This window comes from Pseudophryne corroboree, chromosome 9 (genome assembly GCF_028390025.1).
Source record: "Pseudophryne corroboree isolate aPseCor3 chromosome 9, aPseCor3.hap2, whole genome shotgun sequence".
In the NCBI taxonomy this organism is placed as follows: domain Eukaryota; kingdom Metazoa; phylum Chordata; class Amphibia; order Anura; family Myobatrachidae; genus Pseudophryne; species Pseudophryne corroboree.
Window position 1 is genome coordinate 262,791,756 of NC_086452.1, and position 26,795 is coordinate 262,818,550.

The 26,795-nt window shown below is 46.2% G+C and overlaps 1 protein-coding gene across 3 annotated transcripts in view; it reads right to left on the reverse strand.

Moving 5' to 3' along the window:
* Nucleotides 1-26,795, reverse strand: part of HSD17B7 (hydroxysteroid 17-beta dehydrogenase 7) — a 224,339-nt gene that overhangs the window by 86,944 nt on the left and 110,600 nt on the right. For all 3 annotated transcript variants that reach the window (XM_063940267.1, XM_063940266.1, XM_063940265.1), the window contains exons 4-5: nucleotides 23,138-23,252; nucleotides 11,622-11,816 (exon numbers count right to left, since the gene is read on the reverse strand). In XM_063940267.1, coding sequence (XP_063796337.1) covers nucleotides 11,622-11,816; nucleotides 23,138-23,252 — 310 coding nt within the window. The remainder of the gene's footprint in view (nucleotides 1-11,621; nucleotides 11,817-23,137; nucleotides 23,253-26,795) is intronic.

Sequence of the window (26,795 nt, forward strand, 5' to 3'; positions counted from 1 at the left end):
GGCAGGGGTTAAATATCTCCATATAGCCCCCGGAGGCTATATGTGAGGTATTTTTAGCCAAAAAGGTTTTCATTTGCCTCCCAGGGCGCCCTGCACCCTCAGTGACTGCCGTGTGAAGTGTGCTGAGAGGAAAATGGCGCACAGCTGCAGTGCTGTGCGCTACCTTAAGAAGACTGAGGAGTCTTCTGCCGCCGATTCTGGACCTCTTCTCGTTTCAGCATCTGCAAGGGGGCCGGCGGCGAGGCTCCGGTGACCATCCAGGCTGTACCTGTGATCGTCCCTCTGGAGCTAATGTCCAGTAGCCAAGAAGCCAATCCATCCTGCACGCAGGTGAGTTCACTTCTTCTCCCCTAAGTCCCTCGTTGCAGTGATCCTGTTGCCAGCAGGACTCACTGTAAAATAAAAAACCTAAGCTAAACTTTTCTAAGCAGCTCTTTAGGAGAGCCACCTAGATTGCACCCTTCTCGGCCGGGCACAAAAATCTAACTGAGGCTTGGAGGAGGGTCATAGGGGGAGGAGCCAGTACACACCACCTGATCGTAAAGCTTTACTTTTTGTGCCCTGTCTCCTGCGGAGCCGCTATTCCCCATGGTCCTTTCAGGAACCCCAGCATCCACTAGGACGATAGAGAAACTACTGGTAGTTTTTTCTCACCAAACATAATACCCTTTTTTGTGGTACCTGGGGTATCATCAGAAATGTGTAAAACATTTTTCATAGCCTCAATCATATAATGGGTGGATCTATTGGAGGGTACACTCGTCTCATCATCGTCGACACTGGAGTCGGTATCCGTGTCGACATCTGTATCTGTCATCTGAGGTAGCGGGCGTTTTATAGCCCCTGATGACATTTGAGACGCTTGGACAGGCACAAGCTGAGTAGCCGGCTGTCCTATGTCGTCAAACCTTTTATGTAAGGAGCTGACACTGTCACGTAATTCCTTCCATAAGTCCATCCACACTGGTGTCGACCCCGCAGGGGGTGACATCACATTCACAGGCATTTGCTCCGCCTCCACATCATTATCCTCATCATACATGTCGACACAGCAGTACCGACACCCAGCAGACACACAGGGAATGCTCTTACAGAGGACAGGACCCCACAAAGCCCTTTGGGGAGACAGAGGGAGAGTATGCCAGCACACACCAGGGCGCTATATAACACAGGGATATCACTATACAGAGTGTTTTCCCCTATAGCTGCCTATAATATATATATACTGCGCCTAAATTGTGCCCCCCCCTCTCTTTTTTACCCTTTCTGTAGTGCAGGACTGCAGGGGAGAGCCAGGGAGCTTCCTTCCAGCGAAGCTGTGAGGGAATAATGGCGCCAATGTGCTGAGGGAGTTGGCTCCGCCCCTTTTTCGGCGGGCTTTCTCCCGCTATTTTATCGTTTCTGGCAGTGGTTAATATACACCTATATAGCCTCTGGGGCTATATATGGTGTTAGTTTTGCCAGCCAAGGTGTTATTGCTGCTCAGGGCGCCCCCCCCCCAGCGCCCTGCACCCATCAGTGACCGCAGTGTGTGGTGTGCATGAGGAGCAATGGCGCACAGCTGCAGTGCTGTGCGCTACCTTGGAGAAGACAGAAGTCTTCAGCCGCCGATTTTCCGGACCACCTTCTTGTTTCTGGCTCTGTAAGGGGGACGGCGGCGCGGCTCCGGGAACGGACGACGAGGTCGGGTCCTGTGTTCGATCCCTCTGGAGCTAATGGTGTCCAGTAGCCTAAGAAGCCCAAGCTACCACCACTTAGGTAGGTTCGCTTCTTCTCCCCTTAGTCCCTCGTTGCAGTGAGCCTGTTGCCAGCAGGTCTCACTGAAAATAAAAAACCTAAACTATACTTTCTTCTAGGAGCTCAGGAGAGCCCCTAGTGTGCATCCAGCTCAGCCGGGCACAGAAATCTAACTGAGGCTTGGAGGAGGGTCATAGGGGGAGGAGCCAGTGCACACCAGATAGTCCTAAATCTTTCTTAGATGTGCCCAGTCTCCTGCGGAGCCGTCTATTCCCCATGGTCCTTACGGAGTCCCCAGCATCCACTAGGACGTCAGAGAAATATTATGTGTCCTAACTTACTGCCATCCATAGTCCATATGTACTGTATTTTTCAGAGAAAAGCCACTCACAGTGTGCTAGGGATGCTAGGCTGCAACGTTATTAGCACAGGAATTTGTTTTACACATGTACAAAGTGGCAGATGAAATAGAACGGAACCTGGCTTGGGAAGAAGCTGCGGCCGCTTCAGAGTCCTTTCTACGCAGATTCAGACGCAGTCACACACAGATATACAAATGTCGCACACCCCATAGATCAGTGTATGATATTAATGCAGTTTAGTCACTTCTATGTCCATTAATTATGTGAATTAACAGGTTGGGTATGGGTGACCGGCGCTTGGGTGTCCGCCGGTCAACATACTTTCGCCGGGATCCTAGGGAGTAGAATGCCAGCAGGGAGTGGGGGCCCTGGGGTAGGGGTGCGAACGCAACAAAGACAACTGCAGGCTCATTGAAAAGCTGAGTTCGCCACAGGTTCTATTTCATTCTATGGGTCTCATGGGAATAGTTCCTGTTAGTTGACATGCCGACTGATAGGATTTAGAGAGGGTAGGATGTAGCAGTCGGTATTGTGACCGCCGGTTCCATATATACATCCCAAATTAACTTCCTTTCAGACATGCAACAAAAAATTTTTTTTTGCCCATGCACGTGCATAGACACGGGTTTTTGCTATGTGTGAACAGAACCGACCCATGTCGAAGTCCCTGCTCCGTACCAGGGTTATTCCAAGATCGGACTCGGAACTCCCCTAGTGTGAATGCATTCAACCCGAGTTTTTAGCCCCGGTTTTTAAGAAAACGTTCTCATTGGCTGTTCAGACGACATTAACTACAGGTGCCTTAACCAATCAGTGCACAGCATTTGCTGCAATTCATCTGACTTAAGACAAACAGTGGAGATTAAAAAAATTGGCTCTACTTTGGCTTCTATCTTCATAAAGTATAACTTCCCAAACAATAAGCTCCCCGGAAGAGGTGTCATATAACTACATGAGGAATTAAGCATTCACTGTATCAAATCAGCAAGACACAACAACATGCGGATGCTATCTATGCATCAGGTTTGATAATGTCTTGTTTTTTTTTATATTATGTCATTGTTTTTTATATTACAGTTGTGCTCATAAGTTTACATACCCTAGTAGAATTTGTGATTTTCTGGCCATTTGTCAGAGAATATGAATGACAACTCAAAAACTTTTCTTTCACTCATGGTTAGTGGTTGGGTGAAGCCATTTATTGTCAAACAACTGTGTTTACTCTTTTTAAATCATAATGACAACAGAAACTACCCAACAGAAAAGTTTATGAGTTATCATTCATATTCTCTGACAAATGGCCAGAAAATCACAAATTCTGCTAGGGTATGTAAACTTATGAGCACAACTGTATGTCATAACTGTAAACAAAAAAACCCCAAAGTGTCCCTTTTAAATCCTCCCCAAATTCCAGAGCAGACCCGGGTTCAGTGTGAACGCATCCGACCCAGGAATTTGCCTGGATTTTGGTGTAGTCTGAATGAGGGGTCTCAGACTGAGACTTGGGGATTCTCCCAGATAGATAGACCTGTGTCGTATTCGTCTATTTCCCGGGTCTTATGTCTGAAAGGGGAAGAAGACGCACATTTTGAGAAAAAAAAAAAAAAGATGCTCGGCATTACTAAGTAACGTGAATCAGAAGGGCTGTTTGGTGAGACTGAAGCAACAGTGAGAAAGGACACATCTGTATGTTTGATAGCTCTGTTTCTGCCAGTCACCTGCATTTTAAAAGCTTCGGAGGGCGACAAGCTCCCAAAAGAAGAGGAGATCAAATAACCTTTGTAACCTTTTTAAAAAAGCAGCACCTATAAAAAAGCAAAACCCACTATATCCTGAATTACTCATTCGGCTTAAATTAATCAGCACTAGAATTATAGCAACTATAGGAATAATAGGATTTTAATACCTACCGGTAAATCCGTAGAGGATGGTGGGGACACTTCAAGAACCATGGGGTATAGACAGGATCCGCAGGAGACATGGGCACTTTAAGATTTTAAAAGGGGTGTGAACTGGCTCCTCCCTCTATGCCCCTCCTCTAGACTCCAGTTATAGGAACTGTACCCAGGGAGACGGACATTTCGAGGAAAAAGGATTTATTTTGATTTAAACTAAGGTGAGATACATACCAGCTCACACCTCAAGCATGCCGTACAACATGGCATTCAACCCAACGCATGCAACGGCAAGAATAATGACAGCAAAAGGCTGACTATAAATGCAACACAACACTTGTGTAACCATAACCAATAACTGCAGATACAGTACGCACTGGGACGGGCGCTCAGCATCCTCTACGGACTAAGAGAAAAGGATTTACCAGTAGGTATTAAAGTCCTATTTTCTCCTACATCCTAGAGGATGCTGGGGACACTTCAAGAACCATGGGGTTTATACCAAAGCTCAAGAACGGGCGGGAGAGTGCGGATGACTCTGCAGCACCGATTGACCAAACAAGAGGTCCTCCTTAGCCAGGGTATCAAACTTGTAAAACTTTGCAAAAGTGTTTGAACCCGACCAAGTAGCTGCTCGGCAAAGCTGTAATGCCGAGACCCCCCGGGCAGCCGCCCAGGATGAGCCCACCTTTCTGGTAGAATGGGCCTTCACCGATTTTGATAACGGCAATCCAGCCGTAGAATGAGCCTGCTGAATCGTATTACAGATCCAGCGTGCAATAGTCTGCTTGGAAGCAGGAGCCCCAATCTTGCTGGGATCATAAAGGACAAACAGAGCCTCCGTTTTCCTAATCTGAGCCGATCTGGCTACATAAATTTTCAAAGCTCTGACCACATCTAGAGACTTCGATTCCTCTAAGGCGTCAGTAGCCACTGGCACCACAATAGGTTGGTTCATGTGAAACGATGACACCACTTTTGGCAGAAATTGCTGACGAGTTCTCAACTCCGCTCTATCTTGATGGAAGATCAAATAGGGGATCTTGTGAGACAAAGCCGCCAATTCAGACACCCGCCTTGCAGAGGCCAAGGCCAACAGCATGATCACTTTCCAAGTAACGAATTTCAACTCTACCTTACGTAAAGGTTCAAACCAATGAGATTGCAAGAACTGCAACACCACGTTAAGATCCCATGGTGCCACCCGGGGCACAAAGGGAGGTTGGATGTGCAGCACGCCTTTCACGAAAGTCTGAACTTCCGGAAGGGAAGCCAATTCTTTTTGAAAGAAAATTGACAAGGCCGAAATTTTTACTTTAATTGAGCCTAACTTTAGGCCCGCATCCACCCCTGCTTGCAGAAAATGGAGAAAATGGCCCAGCTGAAATTCTTCCGTGGGAGCCTTCTTGGATTCACACCAAGACACATATTTTCTCCAAATACGGTGATAATGTTTCACCGTTACCTCTTTTCTAGCCTGAAGCAGTGTGGGAATTACTTCACCGGGAACACCCTTTCGGGCTAGGATCCTGCGTTCAACCTCCAAGCCGTCAAACGAAGCTGCGTTAAGTCTTGGTACACGCACGGCCCTTGCTGTAACAACGTCTGAAATTGGTAATGACAATCCTGAACGGTAAACCTCAGGTAAGCCTGATGTGGAGGATATATGGGGACGTGTAAGTAGGCATCCTTTATGTCGACTGACACCATAAAATCCCCTTCCTCCAGACTGGAGATCACTGCTCGGAAGACTCCATCTTGAATTTGAATTTTCTTAGATAGAAATTGAGGGATTTTAAGTTCAGAATTGGTCTGACAGAGCCGTCTGGCTTCGGGACCACGAACAGGCTCGAATAAAAGCCTTCTCCCTGTTGTAACGGGACACCGTGACAATGACTTTACGGAAGAGAAGCTGGTAAGGCTGATTTGAAAAATCGTCGAGGGGGGACGTCTTAAAACTCCAGCTTGTACCCTTGGGACACTATTTCTAATACCCATGGGTCTAGGGCCGAACGAACCCAGAAATGACTGATGAGTTGGAGACGTGCCCCCACTGGTGCAAACTCCCGCAGAGGAGTCCCAGCGTCATGCGGTGGATTTGGTAGAAGCCGGAGAGGCACTCTGCTCTTGGGAACCTGCCACAGCCGGTGACCTTTTTCCCTTTCCTCTTCCTCTAGAAGCAAAGAAGGAAGACCCTCGTCCTCTTTTGTATTTATTGGGCAGAAAGGACTGCATCTGATAGTGGTGCGTTTTCTTTTGTTGTGCAGGAACATAAGGTAAAAATTATGTATTACCCGCGGTAGCCGTAGATACCAGGTCGGCGAGGCCGTCACCAAACAAGACACCACCTTTATACAGCAGAGACTCCATAGCCTTCTTAGAGTCAGCATCAGCATTCCATTAATGAATCCACAATGCTCTCCTAGCTGAGATTGCCATGGCATTGGCCCTTGATCCCAAAAGGCCAATGTCCCTCGCAGCTTCCTTAAGGTAGGCTGCAGCATCCCTGGTATGACCCAGTGTCAAAAGAATGCTATCCCTATCCAGGGTATCTATCTCAGATGACAAGTTATCTGCCCACTTTTCAAAAGCGCTACTCACCCACGCCGAAGCAACGGCAGGTCTGAGCAGCGTACCCGTAGTGACATAAATGGATTTCAATGTATTTTCCTGCTTACGATCCTTTAGGGCTGCCGTGCCAGGAGACAGAAGCGCCACCTTTTTGGACAGCTGTGATAGAGCTTTGTCCACAGTAGGGGGTGACTCCCACTTTTCCCTATCCCCAGAGGGGAACGGATATGCCACCGGGATTCTCTTGGGAATCTGAAACTTCTTGTCAGGATTTTCCCGAACCTTTTAAAACAGCGTGTTCAGTTCATGAGAGGGAGGAAACGTTACCTCAGGTTTCTTTCCTTTAAACATACAGACCCTAGTATCAGGAACAGCAGGGTCCTCTGTGATATGTAACACATCTTTTATCGCCACAATCATGTACTGAATGCTCTTAGCCAGTTTCGGATTTAATCTGGCATCACTATAGTCGACACTGGAGTCAGAGTCCGTGTCGGTATCTGTATCTGCTATCTGGGTAAAAGAACACTTTTGTGACCCTGTGGGGGTCTGAACTTGTGAAAACACATTCTCCACGGATTTCTTCCATGCCTGGGTCTGAGACTCAGACTTATCCAATATCTTATTTAATAGAGCCACATTCGCATTCAAAGCACTCAAAACATTTACCCAATCAGGCGTCGGCGGTGCCGACAGGGTCACTCCCACAGCCGTTTCTTTCCCTAATCCAGTATCCTCCTGGGAAGAGCACTCAGCCTCAGACATGCCGACACACGTGTACCGACACCACAAACACAATGGGCATATAGGGGACAGACCCACAGTAAAGCCTGTCAGAGAAACACAGAGGGAGTGTGTCAGCTCACAACCCAGTGCCTATTACGGTTCTGAAACTTTTTCTATAATGCCTCAGACCTGTTAGCGCCTTTATATCATTGAACCAGCACCAAATTAACTGTGCCCCCCCCCCCCCCCCGTTTTGCACCCTGTTACTTGATACAGCAGTGTTGAGGAAGGACCAGCGTCTCTGCAGCTCTGTGAAGAGAAAATGGCGCTGATGAGAGCTGTGAGGGCTAAGCCACGCCCCCTTAATGGCGCGCTTCAGCCCCGCTATTTTTTAAATTATTTATACCCTGTAGTGCTGCTGTGTGTACCTCAAAGCGGTCACTGAATTCTTCTGATCTTCTACTCATGACTTCTGGCTCTGTAAGGGGGGTGACGGCGGGCTCCGGGAACGAGCATCTAGGCGTACCTAGCGTTCAGACCCTCAGGAGCTAATGGTGTCCTGTAGCCTAAGAAGCAGAGCCTTGAAACTCACAGAAGTTGGTCTGCTTCTCTCCCCTCAGTCCCACGATGCAGGGAGCCTGTTGCCAGCAGGTCTCCCTGAAAATACTAAACCTAACAAAAGTATTTTTTCAGAGAAACTCAGGAGAGCTCCTCCGTGTGCATCCAGTCTCACTGGGCACAGATTCTAAACTGGAGTCTGGAGGAGGGGCATAGAGGGAGGAGCCAGTTCACACCCCTTTTAAAGTCTTAAAGTGAAATACTGGAAAGAAAAGGATTGTCTCTTTGTTGGCGCACTTTAAGGAGAAGAGTAAATATATTTAACATTTTACTTTTAATTTCATATAGATAAAAATGCCTGAGAGTGTGAAAAATCATGAGACAAGAAATCACAAACATTACACAAAAATAAAAATAATAACCAATCCTTCTACGTGTCTTCGTTGTGTCTGTATAATTTATAGTACTTAAATGTGTGCAACTATAGCCTAGACCTGGCCGCAGGTTAATGACTGATCACGTAAACCCTTATTTGTTAAGGTACCTTTGTTAATTTCAATTATAAAAGGGTATATCACTATAATCAGCAGTCCCTGCAATTTGTGGTTAAGGCTTTATTCTATATTCATACTTGTGCATGTGCAAAAGGAACCGAATTGTGCTAACTCTGCACACAGTGATAATGAACAGTTATTACACAAAATCCAACAATTGTGGCTCATGTGTGACTCTATCATATAATTATTCAGTTGCTGTCTTATAACGTTGCAGCAAACCGTTATTATTATGATGCAGTCCTAGAGCTGCTCCTATGTCTGTTAGTTACACCAAGTAACCTAAAGAGAGCATTTATTTATCAGAGATACAATTCCACCATATAAGTTCTGAAATAAAATGAATGTGAGCTGTCCGCTGTGTGTGTTTGTTACACAGAGTTTCCCACAGCCTGTATATTTTGCTAATTTAATTTATCAGGGTGGTTCATTTGTAGCTCACTTGCTATGTGTCTATACAAATAATTCAATGTGTGTGTAATGTTAAATGCGTGTGCAAGGTTAAACTTACTTTAGTAACCTTTATACATTAGGTGCAGTGCACAGATTGTAGTCAGAATTATGGATGGGATAAATGCTCACTGAAAAGTTATTATAGGTTCATGTCATACTTGCCTACCTGACCCTCTCCATGAGGGAGAAAATGCTCTGTTCCTGTACTTTCCTGGTAATGTATGATTGCCATCACCTGTGGTGAGCTAGTTGATTGATAAGAAAGGTGTTTCACCACAGGTGATGGCAATCATACATTACCAGGAAAGTACAGGAACAGAGCATTTTCTCCCTCATGGAGAGGGTCAGGTAGGCAAGTATGACATGAACCTATAATTACTAAGGGGCCCTACTCACTGGCCGACCCGCCGCCGAGCTGCCCGACGGCGGATACGGCCGACGAGCGACCCGGCGGCGGGGGGGCAGTGACGGGGGGAGTGAAGTTTCTTCACTCCCCCCGTCACGCGGCTGCATTGAAGTGCAGGCAAATATGGACGAGAACGTCCATATTGGCCTGCATGCACAGCCGACGGGAGACCAGCGATGAACGAGCGCGGGGCCGTGCATCGTTCATCGCTGGAGTCTCCACACTGAAAGATATGAACGAGTTCTCGTTCATTTATGAACGAGATCGTTCATATCTTTCTAAAAATCGGCCAGTGTGTAGGGCCTATAAGAGCTATTGTGGCTTAACTGTTCTTCTTAAATGTGGTTTTGGATACTTCCTGCAGGATACTATACACAATAAACAGACACGGCAGTTTACCAGTGACAGCTTAACAAAGCATATAGAAACCTGCAGTCTCAGTGGCAACTGTTGCAATGATTGTGGCAATACTATAAAAACCATGTATTGTTGCAACTTTTGAGACAGCAATAGAACAGCCACAAGAAAGAGATACAAATGAACCACCCAGATAAATTAAATTAGCAAAATATACAGGCTGTGGGAAACTCTGTGTAACAAACACACACAGCGGACAGCTCACATTCATTTTATTTCAGAACTTATATGGTGGAATTGTATCTCTGATAAATAAATGCTCTCTTTAGGTTACTTGGTGTAACTAACAGACATAGGAGCAGCTCTAGGACTGCATCATAATAATCACGGTTTGCTGCAACGTTATAAGACAGCAACTGAATAATTATATGATAGAGTCACACATGAGCCACAATTGTTGGATTTTGTGTAATAACTGTTCATTATCACTGTGTGCAGAGTTAGCACAATTCGGTTCCTTTTGCACATGCACAAGTATGAATATAGAATAAAGCCTTAACCACAAATTGCAGGGACTGCTGATTATAGTGATATACCCTTTTATAATTGAAATTAACAAAGGTACCTTAACAAATAAGGGTTTACGTGATCAGTCATTAACCTGCGGCCAGGTCTAGGCTATAGTTGCACACATTTAAGTACTATAAATTATACAGACACAACGAAGACACGTAGAAGGATTGGTTATTATTTTTATTTTTGTGTAATGTTTGTGATTTCTTGTCTCATGATTTTTCACACTCTCAGGCATTTTTATCTATATGAAATTAAAAGTAAAATTTTAAATATATTTACTCTTCTCCTTAAAGTGCGCCAACAAAGAGACAATCCCTTTTCTTTCCAGTATTTTTCTTCTAGTTTATTGTCTATGGCGGCACCCCCATATAATATTGTTAATTGATTTATAATAATAAAATTGGGGAATTACAACAGTTCACTATTAGTATTATCAATTTGACAAGAGTCCAGTGCAGAGGATTTTTTCCCTCCCCCCCCCCTTTTCCCTTTTCCTTGAATCCAAAGTCTTAAAGTGCCCATGTCTCCTGCGGATCCCGTCTATACCCCATGGTTCTTGAAGTGTCCCCAGCATACTCTAGGGCGTAGGAGAAAAATATTAACTTTTATCAGTGCATTTGTTTTAAATAGTAGTTTGGAATAAGTTTATGCAAACAAAGTAAATTTAGTCAAAGCTACAACATTAACACAAGCAGAGCAAGTATAAACTGAATAATCATATACATTCCATGCCAATAGGTCACCAATGGATATCTTAAAATACAATTACATCTACACATATGGGCAAGATAAATGACACGGGGTTTACTCTGGCATTTGCCCTGCTGTGACAGTATGGGTCACATGTTAATCTCTGGCAGCCAGTGGGTATGTAGTCAAAACACTGACAACAGAATGCTACATTCATAATGTTGACACTACATAATTTTAGGGCTAGCGTTAGATGACAGGTCTACGCCAAATCGTATTGTCACCATGCTGACTGTCGACATTCACAATGTTGACATTCAGGACATGTCGACATTCTGTGGCCGGTATTCAAATGATATATCACGCCTCCAATCTCCTTTCTAAAGTGATCCCCGTTATTGCACATACAATATCACGTTCATAATAATCGGGTTTAGCTGCGTAAAAGGTTGGGCGCCCTCACTACCCCGGGGGTAGCGAGCTGAAATGATTATAACACTCCCGTCAGCAGAAACAGAACTGTGTGGAAGCAGGTGAAAAGAATTTAATACCGCCCGGTATGTCAACTTAATACACCATAACCAATCAATTTGGCTGCAGGATCACTGTGACAATCATTCATAAAGATTGATTCCTTATATAACATTACAAATATTGAAGTTCACGTTTTGGGCCTTAACATGAGATGAGCGGTTATAGATTGTCTAAATTCAATACTGAAAACAGCTTTTCTAACCTCCTTATTGTAATGCCTATTTAAAGCGACACTCAGCAAATCAGTGGCATATTTGGAGGAACTGTAGGATTCCTGGCCTTGGCGGTGCTGATAGTCCACGAGACTGAAAGCAGACCTTCTGGCATTGCTAGATGATGTCCAGATAAGATGAGAAGGACTATCCATGTGACACAAAAGAGGTTCAAGATCCTTAATCTATAACAGATAAAAAGATGTGGAATTACCCAAAGCCATACAACAAGTACAAATTCAGTACATCTTATACATAAGCAAGCTATACAGTATTTAGCAATGTAATGGTATAGCATTTCGCTACACAGATGTTCTGTATAAGGAAATGTTTAATAGATTTTGATACACAGTGGTTAATGCAGGGTGATTAATATGACAGTTGGTGAAGCATATCGTCCAAATTTGCAGTGGGCAACACCAGAATAATGTTTGTATCTGGATGGGGCGGGATTGGGCTTTCTAATGTACAGCAAGTACAAGGGTGGAGGAGTTGGAGAGATTTGAGTTACTAGAAAAGAAGCTGGATCCAGAATGGGTTGTTTTTCCGCAAGATCGGTGGTTTCGTCAAACTTAGAGAACAGGAGAAAGCATCTGCGTTTCTGTTTAATGAACCTGATTGATAAGTGAGCTTGAAATTGAAGCGTGTAAAGAAGAGAGCCCACCTTGCTTGACGTAGGTTAAGACACTGAGCAGCTTGCAAGTACAAGATATTTTTATGATCAGTAAATACTGTAATTGGATGCAGAGCTCCTTCCAGCAAGTACCTCCACTCTTCAAAAGCAAGTTCAATAGCTGCATAGTTCCTCTGAGCGGCAGAAAACCTCAGAGAGAAGTACCCACATGGATGAACTTTCTTGTCTTCAAAGAGTTGTGACAAAACGGCTCCAACCCCCTCAGTGAAAGCATCCACCTCCACCATAAATGGTAGATCCAAATCAGGTTCACGAAGGATGGGTGCAGACATGAAGGCCCAGTTTTAAAGTTGTGAAAGCTTCTATTGCTACAGATGGCCTCTATTGCTGCAGAAAGCTTCTATTGCTACAGATTTGCTCCTTTCCTTGTTAGAGCAGTGATGGGAGCCACAATGAAAGAGCAATTCTTAAAAAATGCGCTAAAAAGCACTGGATTCCTTTCAGAGTGGAGGGCATGGGCCATTCACGGATGGCTTGAACTTTGGCAGGATCCATCTTCAAATCAATTCCAGGAAAAATGTAGCCGAGGAAGGGGATGAAAGGCACCTGAAATGTACATTTCTCTAGTTTGCAAAGAAATTGATTAATACCTCCTTGACTTGGGCTTGATGAGATTTCAGATCTTTTGAAAAAATGAAGATATTATCCAAGTAAACTACGAGGCATTCGTAAAGCAAGTCTCTGAATAACTCATTAATATAGTTCTGAAAAGCGGCCGAGGCATAACACAAACTAAAAGGCATTACAAGATACTCGTAATGCTCGTTTCAGGTGTTGAAGGCCATCTTCCACTCGTCCCCGGAGCGGATGCAAATTAAATTGTATGCTTCTCGCAAATACAATTTAGTGAAAACTGTAGAACCCTTCACCTGATTGAATAACTCAAGAATCAGAGGAAGTGGGTATCGATTCTTGACGGTAATCTCATTAAGGCCCTGGTAGTCAACACAAGGCCGTAGCCCCCTGTCATTTTTCTTTGCAAAGAAGAATCCTGCTCCAGCAGATGAGGAGGATGGTCTAATAAAGCCTTTGGGGTATATTCAATAAGAGTCGATCCATTCTGACATGCAGCTGTCGGAATGGATCCGACAACCCCTATTCAATGGACGGCCAAACCCGACTGTCGGATTTGGCAGTACACAGGGTCCTGTTCTGCCACGGCTGTCAGCGGCTGCGCTGACAGCAGCGGCCAGGGGTGCAGATGGCGGTGGCCGTGAGCGGGATGGCGGTAGGGGCAAGCTGGGTGGCAGGGGGAGCACAGATTGGCGGCCGGAGCTGGTTGCGGGGGCACATGTCTGGGGCGGCGGGGGAGAGAGGTGCCTGCTGGCAGCGGGGGGAGCAGAGATCGGTGGCCGGCGGGAGGAGCTGGCTCCGGGGGGACATGTCTGCGACGGGTGGAGGAGGCGCTGCAGGGAGAGAGGTGCCTGGCCGGGGGACGGCCAAGCACCTCTCTCCCTGCAGCGTCCTTCCCCCCCGCAGACATGTTCCCCCCTAGCCAGCTCCCCCCGTCGGTCATCAATCTCAGCTCCCCCAGCCGCCCGCAGCACCGCTTGTCTCCTCACCTCAATCCGACTTGTTTTCAAGTCGGATTGAGTTTGTAGGAAAGGGAACCAAAACCTGTCGGATTTGGCCGCATTTCCGCCCGAAGCACGTGGATCGGCGGCTATTCCGACGATCCACGTGTTTTCCGACAAGTTAGGAATTCCCGACTTGTCGGAAAAAAACAGCCCCTATTGAATAGGTCGGAACCCCTTCCGACCTATTTCTGTCGGAAGCTGCCGTCTTTCCGACAAGACGGCAGCTTCCGACGGTTATTGAATACAGCCCTTAATCCAAATTCTCTCGAATATACTCGGACATGGCCTGCATCTCAGGTATAGATAGGGGATACTGAAGACATCTGAAAAGGACTGGTAAGTTGGAGGTATTTCAGAAGAGTCAGTTGTATAAATTGGTCTCACGGATGATAGACAACCTTTAAAACAAGATTCTCCCCAGACAAGTACATCCATGGACTGCCAACTGATTTGAGGATTATGGCCCTCATTCCGAGTTGATCGCTCACTAGCTGCTTTTAGCAGCAGTGCAAACGCTAAGCCGCCGCCCTTTTGGGAGTGTATCTTAGCTTAGCAGAAGTGCGAACGAAAGGTTAGCAGCACTGCTTGAAAATCTTTTCCTGCAGTTTCTGAGTAGCTCCAGACCTACTCCTAGATTGCGATCACTGCAGACTGTTTAGTTCCTGGTTTGACGTCACAAACACGCCCTGCGTTCGGCCAGCCACTCCTGCGTTTTAGCCTGACACGCCTGCGTTTTTCCGCCCAGAAACACCCACTTCCTGTCAATCACTCACCGATCAGCAGAGCGACTAAAAAGCGTCGCTCGCCCCTGTGTAAATTTGCTTAGTCTTGTGTGAAATTAATTGGCGCGTGCGCCCTGCGGCCCATACGCATGCGCAGAATAGCCGATTTTTAGCCTGATCGCTTTGCTGCGAAAAACGGCAGCGAGCGATCAACTCGGAATGACCACCTATGTTTCTACAGTCAAGGAAACTGAAGTATAATATTGTGAGAGGCTTTGGGAACCACTAGAAAGGAAATGTCCTCCAAGCGTAATGCCCCCACCCTCATTCTAAGAGGTATGGTGCAGAGGGTGATGATTCCTTCTGGAATACGACTTCCATCTACTGCTGTAACAAACATAGGGGGACATTTACTAACCAGTGATAAGGGGGGAGAAGTGAGCCAGTGGAGAAGTTGCCCATGGCAACCAATCAGCACTGAAGTAACATCTATAATTTGCTAACTATAAAATTATACAGAGCTGCTGATTGGTTGATGGGGCAACTTCTCCACTGGCTCACTTCTCCGCTCTTATCACTGCTTAGTAAATGTACCCCATAGTGTGATCCAAACGAGTTGTCTGAATTCTGTAGTGCTGAACTAGAGCTGAGGTGATAAAATTCTCCGCTGCTTCAGAATCAAGTAATGCAGAGATGTGAATTGAAGACGAAAAAATAAATTTCCAGACAAATGGACTGAGTTGACTCCTTTCTAGAATGTGATTCAAGGGATACTCCTAGCTTAACCTCTCCTGCATAAGATACGAGCGCGCGTTTCCCGGAAGAAGATTGCAAGACTTTACGTAATGATCTGCCGCGCCACAGTACATACAGAGATTTCCCTGTTTACGCCTCTGATGTTCCTCGTTGGTGAGCCGGGCGCAATAAAACTGGGTTCTTCAGTTGGTGGAGAGGGTTGCCTCGGGGGCGGATTGAACCGAATCCAGGGGCGTTCTCTAGACAACGTTCTCTATACCATAAGTCCAGTTTATTGCATAAAGATATTAATTCATTGAGTTTTGCTGGGATATACAGTAGTTAAATCGTCCTCAATTTTATCTGACAATCCGTTCCAGAAGGCGGCAATAAGTGCCTCTGCTTTTCAGTTCAGTTCCGATGAGTGGACGAAACTGAATTACATATTGACTGACTGAACAGGTTCCCTGGCGGAGGCGAAGAATTTACAAAGAAGCTGAAGTGGTTCTGCCTGGTTCATAGATACAAATTCAGAATAATTTGAAAGGATAGGATTAACCCTCTCCCACAAAGGGGATGCCTACTCCAGAGCCTGGAAAGAAGTGAAAATAAGATTTTAAACCTACCGGTAAATCTTTTTCTCGTAGTCCGTATAGGATGATGGGGACTCCGTAAGGACCATGGGGAATAGACGGGCTCCGCAGGAGACATGGGCACTAAAAAGAACTTTAGGTATGGGTGTGCACTGGCTCCTCCCTCTATGCCCCTCCTCCAGACCTCAGTTAGAGAAACTGTGCCCAGAGGAGACGAACAGTACGAGGAAAGGATTTTGTAAATCCAAGGTCAAGATTCATATCAGCCACACCATTCACACCTTATAACATGGAATATATGAACCAGTCAACAGTATGAAACAAAACCAGCATCAGTCCAAAACTGATTCAACTGAAACATAACCCTTATGTAAGCAACAACTATATACAAGTCTTGCAGTATGTTGTCCGCACTGGGACGAGCGCCCAGCATCCTCTACGGACTACGAGAAAAAGATTTACCGGTAGGTTTAAAATCTTATTTTCTCTTACGTCCTAGAGGATGCTGGGGACTCCGTAAGGACCATGGGGATTATACCAAAGCTCCAAAACGGGCGGGAGAGTGTGGATGACTCTGCAGCACTGAATGAGCAAACATTAGGTCCTCATCGGCCAGGGTATCAAACTTGTAGAATTTTTCAAAGGTGTTTGAACCCGACCAAGTTGCTGCTCGGCAAAGCTGTAAAGCCGAGACGCCCCGGGCAGCCGCCCAAGAAGAACCCACCTTCCTAGTGGAATGAGCCTTAACCGAATTCGGTAACGGCAATCCAGCCGTAGAATGAGCCTGCTGAATCGTGTTACAGATCCAGCGAGCAATAGTCTGCTTAGATGCAGTAGACCAACCTTGTTGGCAGCATACAGGATAAACAGAGCCTCTGTTTTCCTAACTCGAGCCGTTCTGGTCACATAAATTTTCAATGCCCTGACCACATCCAGGGACTCGGAATCCTCCACGTCCCTTGTAGCCACAGGCACCACAATAGGTTGGTTCATATGAAAAGAAGAAACCACCTTAGGCAAAAATTGGGGACGAGTCCGCAACTCAGCTCTATCCACATGGAAAATCAGATAAGGGCTTTTGTGAGACAAAGCCGCTAACTCCGACACTCGCCGCGCCGAAGCCAAGGCCAACAACATGACCACTTTCCAAGTGAGATACTTTAATTCAACTGTTTGAAGCGGTTCAAATTAGTGAGACTTAAGGAACCGTAACACCACGTTAAGGTCCCATGGTGCCACTGGAGGCACAAAAGGAGGCTGGATATGCAGCACCCCTTTCACGAAAGTCTGGACCTCTGGAAGAGAAGCCAATTCCCTTTGAAAGAAAATGGATAGGGCCGAAATCTGAACCTTAATGGCGCCTAACTTTAGGCCCAAATTCACTCCAGTTTGCAGGAAGTGGAGAAAACGGCCCAGATGGAATTCTATCGGAGGAGCAGTCTTGGCTTCGCACCAAGACACATACTTCCTCCAGATACGGTGATAATGTTTCGATGTCACCTCCTTCCTTGCCTTTATTAGAGTAGGAATGACCTCTTCCGGAATGCCCTTTTCCGCTAGGATCCTGCGTTCAACCGCCATGCCGTCAAACGCAGTCGCGGTAAGTCCTGGAACAGACAGGGCCCCTGTTGTAACAGGTCTTCCCTGAGAGGAAGAGGCCACGGATCTTCTGAGAGCATTTCCTGTAGATCCGGATACCAGGCCCTTCGAGGCCAATCTGGAACGATGAGAATCGCCTGAACCCCTCTTCGTCTTATGATTCTCAGTATCTTTGAGATAAGAGGAAGAGGAGGGAACACATAGACCGACTGAAACACCCACGGTGTCACCAGTGCGTCCACTGCAATCGCCTGAGGGTCCCTTGACCTGGTGCAATATCTCGGAAGTTTCTTGTTGAGGCGTGACGCCATCATGTCTATTTGAGGCAGACCCCACTGACTTGCAATCTCTGCGAAGACTTCCTGATGAAGTCCCCACTCTCCAGGATGTAGATCGTGTCTGCTGAGGAAGTCTGCTTTCCAGTTGTCTACTCCCGGAATGAAGACTGCTGTCAGAGCGCTTACATGACTCTCCGCCCATCGAAGAATCTTTGAGGCTTCTGCCATTGCCACTCTGCTCCTTGTGCCGCCTTGGCGGTTTACATGAGCCACTGCTGTGATGTTGTCTGACTGAATCAGAATCGGTAGACCTTGAAGTAAGGTCTGCACCTGACGAAGGCGGTTGTAAATGGCCCTTAATTCCAGAATGTTGATGTGTAGACAAGCCTCCTGGCTTGACCACAGACTCTGGAAGTTTCTTCCCTGTGTGACTGCTCCCCATCCTCGGAGGCTCGCGTCCGTGGTCACCAGAACCAAGTCCTGGATTCCGAACCTGCGACCCTCTAGAAGGTGAGCACTCTGCAGCCACCACAGGAGAGATACCCTGGCCCTGGGGGACAGGCGGATCATCTGATGAATCTGTAGATGTGACCCGGACCACTTGTCCAGAAGGTCCCACTGAAATCTTCTGGCATGGAACCTGCCGAATGGAATGGCCTCGTAAGACGCCACCATTTTTCCCAGCACTCGCGTGCAGTGATGTACCGACATCCTGTCTGGCTTCAAGAGGTCCCTGACCAAGTCCTGCAGTTCCTGGGCCTTTTCCGTTGGGAGAAAGACCCTTTTTTGTTCCGTGTCCAGAATCATGCCTAAGAAAGGCAATCTGGTTGTTGGAACTAACTGTGACTTTGGCAGGTTCAGAATCCAACCGTGTTGTTGTAACACTCTCAGGGAGCAACTGTTCTCTCGATCTCGCTTTTATCAGGAAATCGTCCAAGTACGGGATAATTGTGACTCCCTGCTTGCGCAGGAGCACCATCATCTCCGCCATTAATTTGGTAAAAATTCTCGGGGCCGTGGACAGCCCAAACAGCAACGTCTGAAATTGGTAGTGACAATCCTCCACCACAAATCTCAGGAACGTCTGATGAGGTTGATAAATGGGGACATGAAGGTATGCATCATTTATGTCTAGAGACACCAAATAATCTCCCTCTTCCAGACTTGCATTGACCGCCCTGAGCGACTCCATCTTGAACATGAACCTCTTTAAGTATAGGTTTAAGGATTTTAAATTTAGAATGGGTCTGACCGAACCGTCCGGTTTCGGGACCTCAAACAGGGTTGAGTAATAGCCCATCCCCTGCTGCAGCAGGGTAACCTTGACCACCACTTGTTGGAGACACAATTTTTGAATTGCTGCCAAAACTAACTCCCTCTCTGGGGAAGAAGTCGGCAGTGCCGATTTGAAAAACCGGCGAGGGGGCACTTCTTCGAATTCCAGCTGGTACCCCCGGGAAACAATGTCTATTGCCCAGGGGTCCACCTGAGAATGAATCCAGACCTGGCTGAAAAGACGAAGACGTGCCCCCCCCCCCCGGAGTGGACTCCACCCGCGGAGCCCCAGCGTCATGCTGTGGATTTTAGAGGCCGGGGAGGACTTTTGATCCTGGGAACTGGCTGTAGTTGGCAGCTTTTTCCCCTTGCCCTTACCTCTGGCAAGAAAGGAAGATCCCCGAGCCCTCTTGGATTTATGCGGCCGAAAGGACTGCATCTGATAATGTGGCGTTTTCTTAGGCTGTGAGGAAACATAAGGTAAAAAGGTTGATTTACCTGCAGTAGCTGTGGAAACTAGGTCCGCAAGACCTTCCCCAAACAACTCCTCACCCTTGTAAGGTAAAACCTCCATATGCCGCTTTGAGTCGGCATCACCCGACCACTGTCGGGTCCACAGTGCTCGCCTAGGAAGAAACTGCCATAGCATTCGCTCTGGACCCCAGTATGCCTATATCCCTCTGAGCCTCTCTCATATAAAGGACTGCATCCTTAATATGACCCAGGGTCAATAAGATAGAATCCCTATCCATCGTATCCATATCAGTAGATAAAGTATCTGTCCACGCTAGTACAGCGCTACAAACCCAAGCCAACGCTATTGCCGGTCTGAGTAATGTACCGGTATGCGTGTAAATTGACTTTAAGGTAGTTTCTTGCTTGCGATCAGCAGGATCCCTGAGGGCAGCAGTATCCTGCGAAGGCAGCGCCACCTTTTTGGAAAGGCGCGTCAACGCTTTATCCACCCTTGGGGATGATTCCCACCGTATCCTGTCCTTGATCGGGAAAGGATATGCCATAAGAATCCTTTTGGGAATCTGTAGCTTCTTGTCTGGAGTTTCCCAAGCACTTTCAAATAACTCATTTAATTCAAAAGAAGGTGGAAAAGTAACCTCAGGCTTCTTTTCTTTAAACATGTGGATTTTCAGATTAGGCACCGCGGGGTCATCTATAATATGCAGCACATCCTTTATAGCAATAATCATATAATGAATACTCTTTGCCAATTTTGGCTGCAACCTCGCATCATCATAATCGACACTGGATTCAGAATCCGTGTCGGTATCTGTGTCAACTACCGGGGAAAGTGGGCGTTTTTGAGACCCAGAAGGCCCCTGTGATGTAGGGAAAGGCAGGGTATGACCCTTTGTACTGTCCCTGGATTCTGCTTTGTCCAAACGTTTGTGCAATAAATTAACATTTGCATTTAAAATATTCCACATATCCATCCAGTCATGTGTCGGCGTTGCCGACGGAGACACCACACTCATACGCTCCACCTCATCCCTAGGAGAGCCTTCCGCTTCAGACATGCCGACACGCACATACTGACACACCACTCACTCACGGAAAACTCTATCTGGAGACAGTTCCCCCAAAAGGCCCTTTGGAGAGACAGAGAGAGAGTCTGCCAGCACACACCCAGTGCCAATAACCATGGGAAAAGAAAAAATATTACCCAGATACAGCGCTATTTACTGCGCCAAATTATGTGCCCCCCCCTTCTTTAAAACCCTCTGTCACCGGTGATCAGCAGGGGAGAGTCTGGGGAGCCAGCTTCTCAGCGTGTGCTTGTGGAGAAAATGGCGCTGGTGAGTGCTGAGGGAGAAGCCCCGCCCCCTCAGTGGCGGGCTTCGGTCCCGCTTTCTTTAAACTGGCGGGGGTCTGAATTAATACTAAAAATTGTGTATGTACCTATTGCCAGTGTCGAGGTCCACATTGCTGCCCAGGACGCCCCCCTCCCCCCCCGCGCCCTGCATCCAACAGTGTCCGCTGTGTGTGTGTCCGTGGGAGCAACGGCACGCAGCGTTACCGCTGCGCGTTACCTCACTGAAGATCTTCTGCCGCCTTTGAAGTCTTCTGCCTTCCTATACTCACCCGGCTTCTATCTTCCGGCTCTGCGAGGAGGATGGCGGCGCGGCTCCGGGACGAACCGCTAGGGGAGATCTGCGTTCTGACTCCCTCTGGAGCTAATGGTGTCCAGTAGCCTAAGAAGCAGAGCCTAACATTTAAGTAGGTCTGCTTCTCTCTCCTCAGTCCCACGATGCAGGGAGCCTGTTGCCAGCAGGTCTCCCTGAAAATAAAAAACCTAACAAAATACTTTTTTTACAGGAAGCTCAGGAGAGCTCCCTGTAGTGCACCCAGTCTCCTCTGGGCACAGTATTAAACTGAGGTCTGGAGGAGGGGCATAGAGGGAGGAGCCAGGGCACACCCATACCTAAAGTTCTTTTTAGTGCCCATGTCTCCTGCTGAGCCCATCTATTCCCCATGGTCCTTACGGAGTCCCCAGCATCCTCTAGGACGTAAGAGAAATGATGTTTGCAATTTTTGTCAGGGCACAGGGAAAGCTAGCGGACTGCAACTCAAATTGAATTTCACACTGATTAAGAAATTTCCAGCATAACTTCGGATTTCCACCAAACTGTAACCGAGAAACACAGAACGGGTACTGGAGCGGACGACACAGGACGCGAATCAACAGGGGTGGAAACTTGGGGTGTAGTTATAGCAGCATGAGGTGTATTCAAGCAGGCAGACATATTCTGCATAAACTGCACCAGCTGCATTTGCGTGGATTCCTGCTTGCGCAGACGACACAAAATATCTGTAGTGGTATCCACCCCAGATGCTTGCTCACCTGTTGGATCTATAGGGCTATTGCTTACTGTCATAATGGGCTGAGGATGGGGCTCCGACAAGTAGGCGTCAACTGACAAAGTGGATGTCCCTGCAGGAAGGAAACGAGGAGGCCGAATGTAGTCTCTCTCATATACTTCAGAATTAAAAGATGAGCCGACTTTAAGACTACAGAATTAATGCTTGTACAGCGTGGACAGAGGATATTGAAGATTTTAGACTCGAAGAATGAAGAATGAATGCCTAATTATCGTAACTGAAGAACAATGAAGAATGAAGACTTGGGAGCTTGTTAAAAGTTGCTGAAGAAGACTGGGAACTTGCAGACTTGAATAATGGATATTCATTTGTAAAGCATGTTAGCATTGCGCATGCACTTAGAGATCAAGAGATACCTGGCGTGAGTGTGCTGTTATTTTTGCTGGGTAGCTCTGCTAATCTCACGCACCTGCAATGGTGATTTTCAAAGCGACATCTCGTGGATGATCACTGGTATTACACTCACCGGTAACGCCATATACCTCTCTAAGCTCTATGCGCCACCCTGCAACAAAACATGCTGCCTTGCGACCGGGCACACGGCGACTCCGTGATAGGGGCAAACGCCATAGATGCTATAGATGAGCGAGGCTCCATCTGTATATGATAACCGAAGTGGAGAAACCCTGATCTACACCAAACACAGCAGTCAAGAATGCCACATAAGACCAAAATAAGAAAAAAAAAAACATATAGACCATCGAGCCACTTATTTACCTACAAGCTGTTGCCAGACATGTGTCCCTCTAGTGGATTTCTGCTTACACAGAAAGCATGCTGCTGTAATGGAGCAGCACAAACAGGTAGATCGCCTGTATTTGAATCTTCCACTATGCATAAACACACACTCCCTATACAGACTGTTTGGCTACTAGCACTATGACCAGTGCACATAAAGGCCATAGGCAATATGTATAGGAATCACACGGAAGCAAATATCGGTCCTTTGCAGTTGTTGTGCTTAGAAAGGAAGATCTGGGGCATTACAAAGCAGCAAGCAGTACAGTGTGAGGGCGCAGAAGCAAGGTAAGAATATTTATGGCTGAATAATGACACAAGTCTACTAAAAAGTTGTAACTAACAACAAAAGAAAGTTATACGTTCCAAAGGATAAATATGGCAAAAAGTCTATTGTTACCAGTACAAAATGGCCAAACACGTTGGTCTCGAAAACTTCCTGCAAGCCATCCTCTGTTAGCCTGTCCTTCTGGGTCAGAAGTCCTTCTCCTGTTGCAAACATACTGATGGCTCTCCTGTGGTGAAACAATATTCACTTTATGTATACATGGCCAAAATGCATATTCCTGCATTCATAGTATACAATTTGGGTATTCCTGGCTTGCAACTCCATAAGTGAGGAGTATGGAATGTGGGTTGGAGGTTTCACATAGGGTGCATCAAACGCCCCGACATTCGGAATGCTTGCTGTCCCTATTCTTAAAATGTTCCTTTTTAGCATAGAAACAACTGTGCAAATTTTTCTGGATGTACGATTTGACTTAGGTGGTCCACCTCCACACCCAAAAATTGTCTGTATCTTGGTACTAAAGCACGTGTATTGTATTTTACAAAACAACTAACTTTAGCAAAATGAAGCCAACTTTTCTATGTGTGCCATGAATGTGTGTCTTACATTGATTTAAGAACATAACAAAGAAAGGGAACAGCATAAAGCCTCATGGGCCTATCGTGGCTGTTCCCATCCAAATCACAAAACATTAATCAAATCATTATTTCTTTTTCAGATTTGTCACATCAGAAATAGATTCATGGTTTATGTTTAACATTCTTCAGCTAAACAGTGATTTTCTTACGAAAGACACTGGTGAATGGAAAGAATCTGATGCTTATCAGAATTCACAAACCAATATTCAAGCATTGAATGTTGTCAATGATTGTGCTGAACGTGGTGTCAAGCTTAGTTCAGACTTCTTATCATCGGCTAAGAAGGAAGCGCACTATCAAAATGTACTCCAAGTAGTTGAAGATGATCGCAAAAAGAGACCAAACTTACGTAAGCCCAGCGGCCAGCAATAAGAGAGTTTCTACTTTGCAATAAGCCAACTGTAACATGTTGTTCACTGTTCCGTCACTAATTCTGCTTATATCTCTTTGTTTAGTTGTTAACAATGAATAAATCACTTTATCATTAATCTACTAAATTGTTTTAAGTCCTTGTATCAGAGAAGTTAAAACAAGTGTTATTGCATTTAAAATAAATAGAAATCTTTAATCTTCAGGGTCATGGTGGTCCACATAAATATCATCTCAGATTCCTCAAAATTTGTATGCAATATATCCTTAACAATTCTAAAAAATGTAGCATGGGGACAAATCATTTTTATTACTTTTAAAAATTCATGGGGTGTTCGATGCACCCTAATAGGGAAAATACAGCGAAGACATGTCCATGTACTTGTATTTAAAGGTCATGACAGTAGGCCATAGGTCTGTCAGGAGGTGTATCTGTTGCAGGTGATGTACCCCTGGAACCATGAGCAAAAGCAACCCTGTGCTGAACTTACTCAGGCTCCTCCCCTCACCCCCCTTCAGTGGTTGTTGTTTAAAGATAGCTACTTTATCTGCATTTTTGCAAAGACACCAATGATCCCAGGAGCTCTAGACTGTTTGGTTATGCCAGTGCTTATAGAACTACAAGCACTAGCATGCCCTGGCATCTACAACTTCTAGTGCACCTGCAAAACAAATACTGTGAAATAACCACACTAACGTAAAAAAAGAAAGGAAAAAAAAAAAGGATTTTAATTACCTACCGGTAAATCTTTTTCTCGTAGTGCGTAGGGGATACTGGGAATCCATTTAGTACCATGGGGTATAGACGGGTCCACTTGGAGCCATGGGCACTATAAAAGTTTGATAACGTGTGCTGGCTCCTCCCTCTATGCCCCTCCTACCAGAATCAGTCTAGGAAACTGTGCCAGAGGAGACGGACATACTTTGAGAGAAGGAAATAGATAAGGAAAGTGGTGAGATTTCGAACCAGCACAACCATAACAAGAGGAAAGCCATGCTAACCAAACTTGAAAACAGGGACAGCACCAGCTGAACCAAACGTAAACAAGTAACCATGCAGGAAGTACGAAGCACAGGGTGGGCACCCAGTATCTCCTACGCACTACGAGAAAAGGATTTACCAGTAGGTAATTAAAAATAAGATTTTACTCACCGGTAAATCTATTTCTCGTAGTTCGTAGTGGATGCTGGGACTACGTAAGGACCATGGGGAATAGCGGCTCCGCAGGAGACTGGGCACAACTAAAGAAAGCTTTAGGACTACCTGGTGTGCACTGGCTTCTCCCTCTATGACCCTCCTCCAGACCTCAGTTAGGATACTGTGCCCGGAAGAGCTGACACAATAAGGAAGGATTTTGAATCCCGGGTAAGACTCATACCAGCCACACCAATCACACCGTATAACTCGTGATACTATACCCAGTTAACAGTATAAAATATAACTGAGCCTCTCAACGGATGGCTCAACAATAACCCTTTAGTTAACAATAACTATATACAAGTATTGCAGACAATCCGCACTTGGGATGGGCGCCCAGCATCCACTACGGACTACGAGAAATAGATTTACCGGTGAGTAAAATCTTATTTTCTCTGACGTCCTAAGTGGATGCTGGGACTCCGTAAGGACCATGGGGATTATACCAAAGCTCCCAAACGGGCGGGAGAGTGCGGATGACTCTGCAGCACCGAATGAGCAAACTCTAGGTCCTCCTCAGCCAGGGTATCAAACTTGTAAAATTTAGCAAATGTGTTTGACCCCGACCAAGTAGCTGCTCGGCAAAGTTGTAAAGCCGAGACCCCTCGGGTAGCCGCCCAAGAAGAGCCCACCTTCCTCGTGGAATGGGATTCACTGATCTAGGATGCGGCAGTCCAGCCGCAGAATGTGCAAGCTGAATCGTACTACAAATCCAGCGAGCAATAGTCTGCTTTGAAGCAGGAGCACCCAGCTTGTTGGGTGCATACAGGATAAATAGCGAGTCAGTTTTCCTGACTCCAGCCGTCCTGGAAACATAGATTTTGAGGGCCATGACTACGTCCAACAACTTGGAATCCTCCAAGTCCTTAGTAGCCGCAGGCACTACAATAGGTTGGTTCAAATGAAAAGCTGATACCACCTTAGGGAGAAACTGGGGACGAGTCCTCAATTCTGCCCTATCCATATGGAAAATCAGATAAGGGCTTTTATATGACAAAGCCGCCAATTCTGACACACGCCTGGCCGAAGCCAAGGCCAACAGCATGACCACTTTCCACGTGAGATATTTCAAATCCACGGTTTTTAGTGGCTCAAACCAATGTGACTTTAGGAAATCCAACACCACGTTGTGATCCCAAGGTGCCACTGGAGGCACAAAAGGGGGCTGAATATGCAGCACTCCCTTAACAAATGTCTGAACATCAGGCAGTGAAGCCAGTTCTTTCTGGAAGAAAATCGACAGAGCCGAAATCTGGACCTTAATGGAACCCAATTTTAGGCCCATAGTCACCCCTGACTGTAGGAAGTGCAGAAAACGGCCCAACTGAAATTCCTCCGTTGGGCCTTCCTGGCCTCACACCACGCAACATATTTTCGCCATATGCGGTGATAATGGTTTGCGGTCACTTCTTTCCTAGCTTTAATCAGCGTAGGGATGACTTCCTCCGGAATGCCCTTTTCCTTCAGGATCCGGCGTTCAACCGCCATGCCGTCAAACGCAGCCGCGGTAAGTCTTGGAACAGACAGGGCCCCTGCTGCAGCAGGTCCTGCCTGAGCGGCAGAG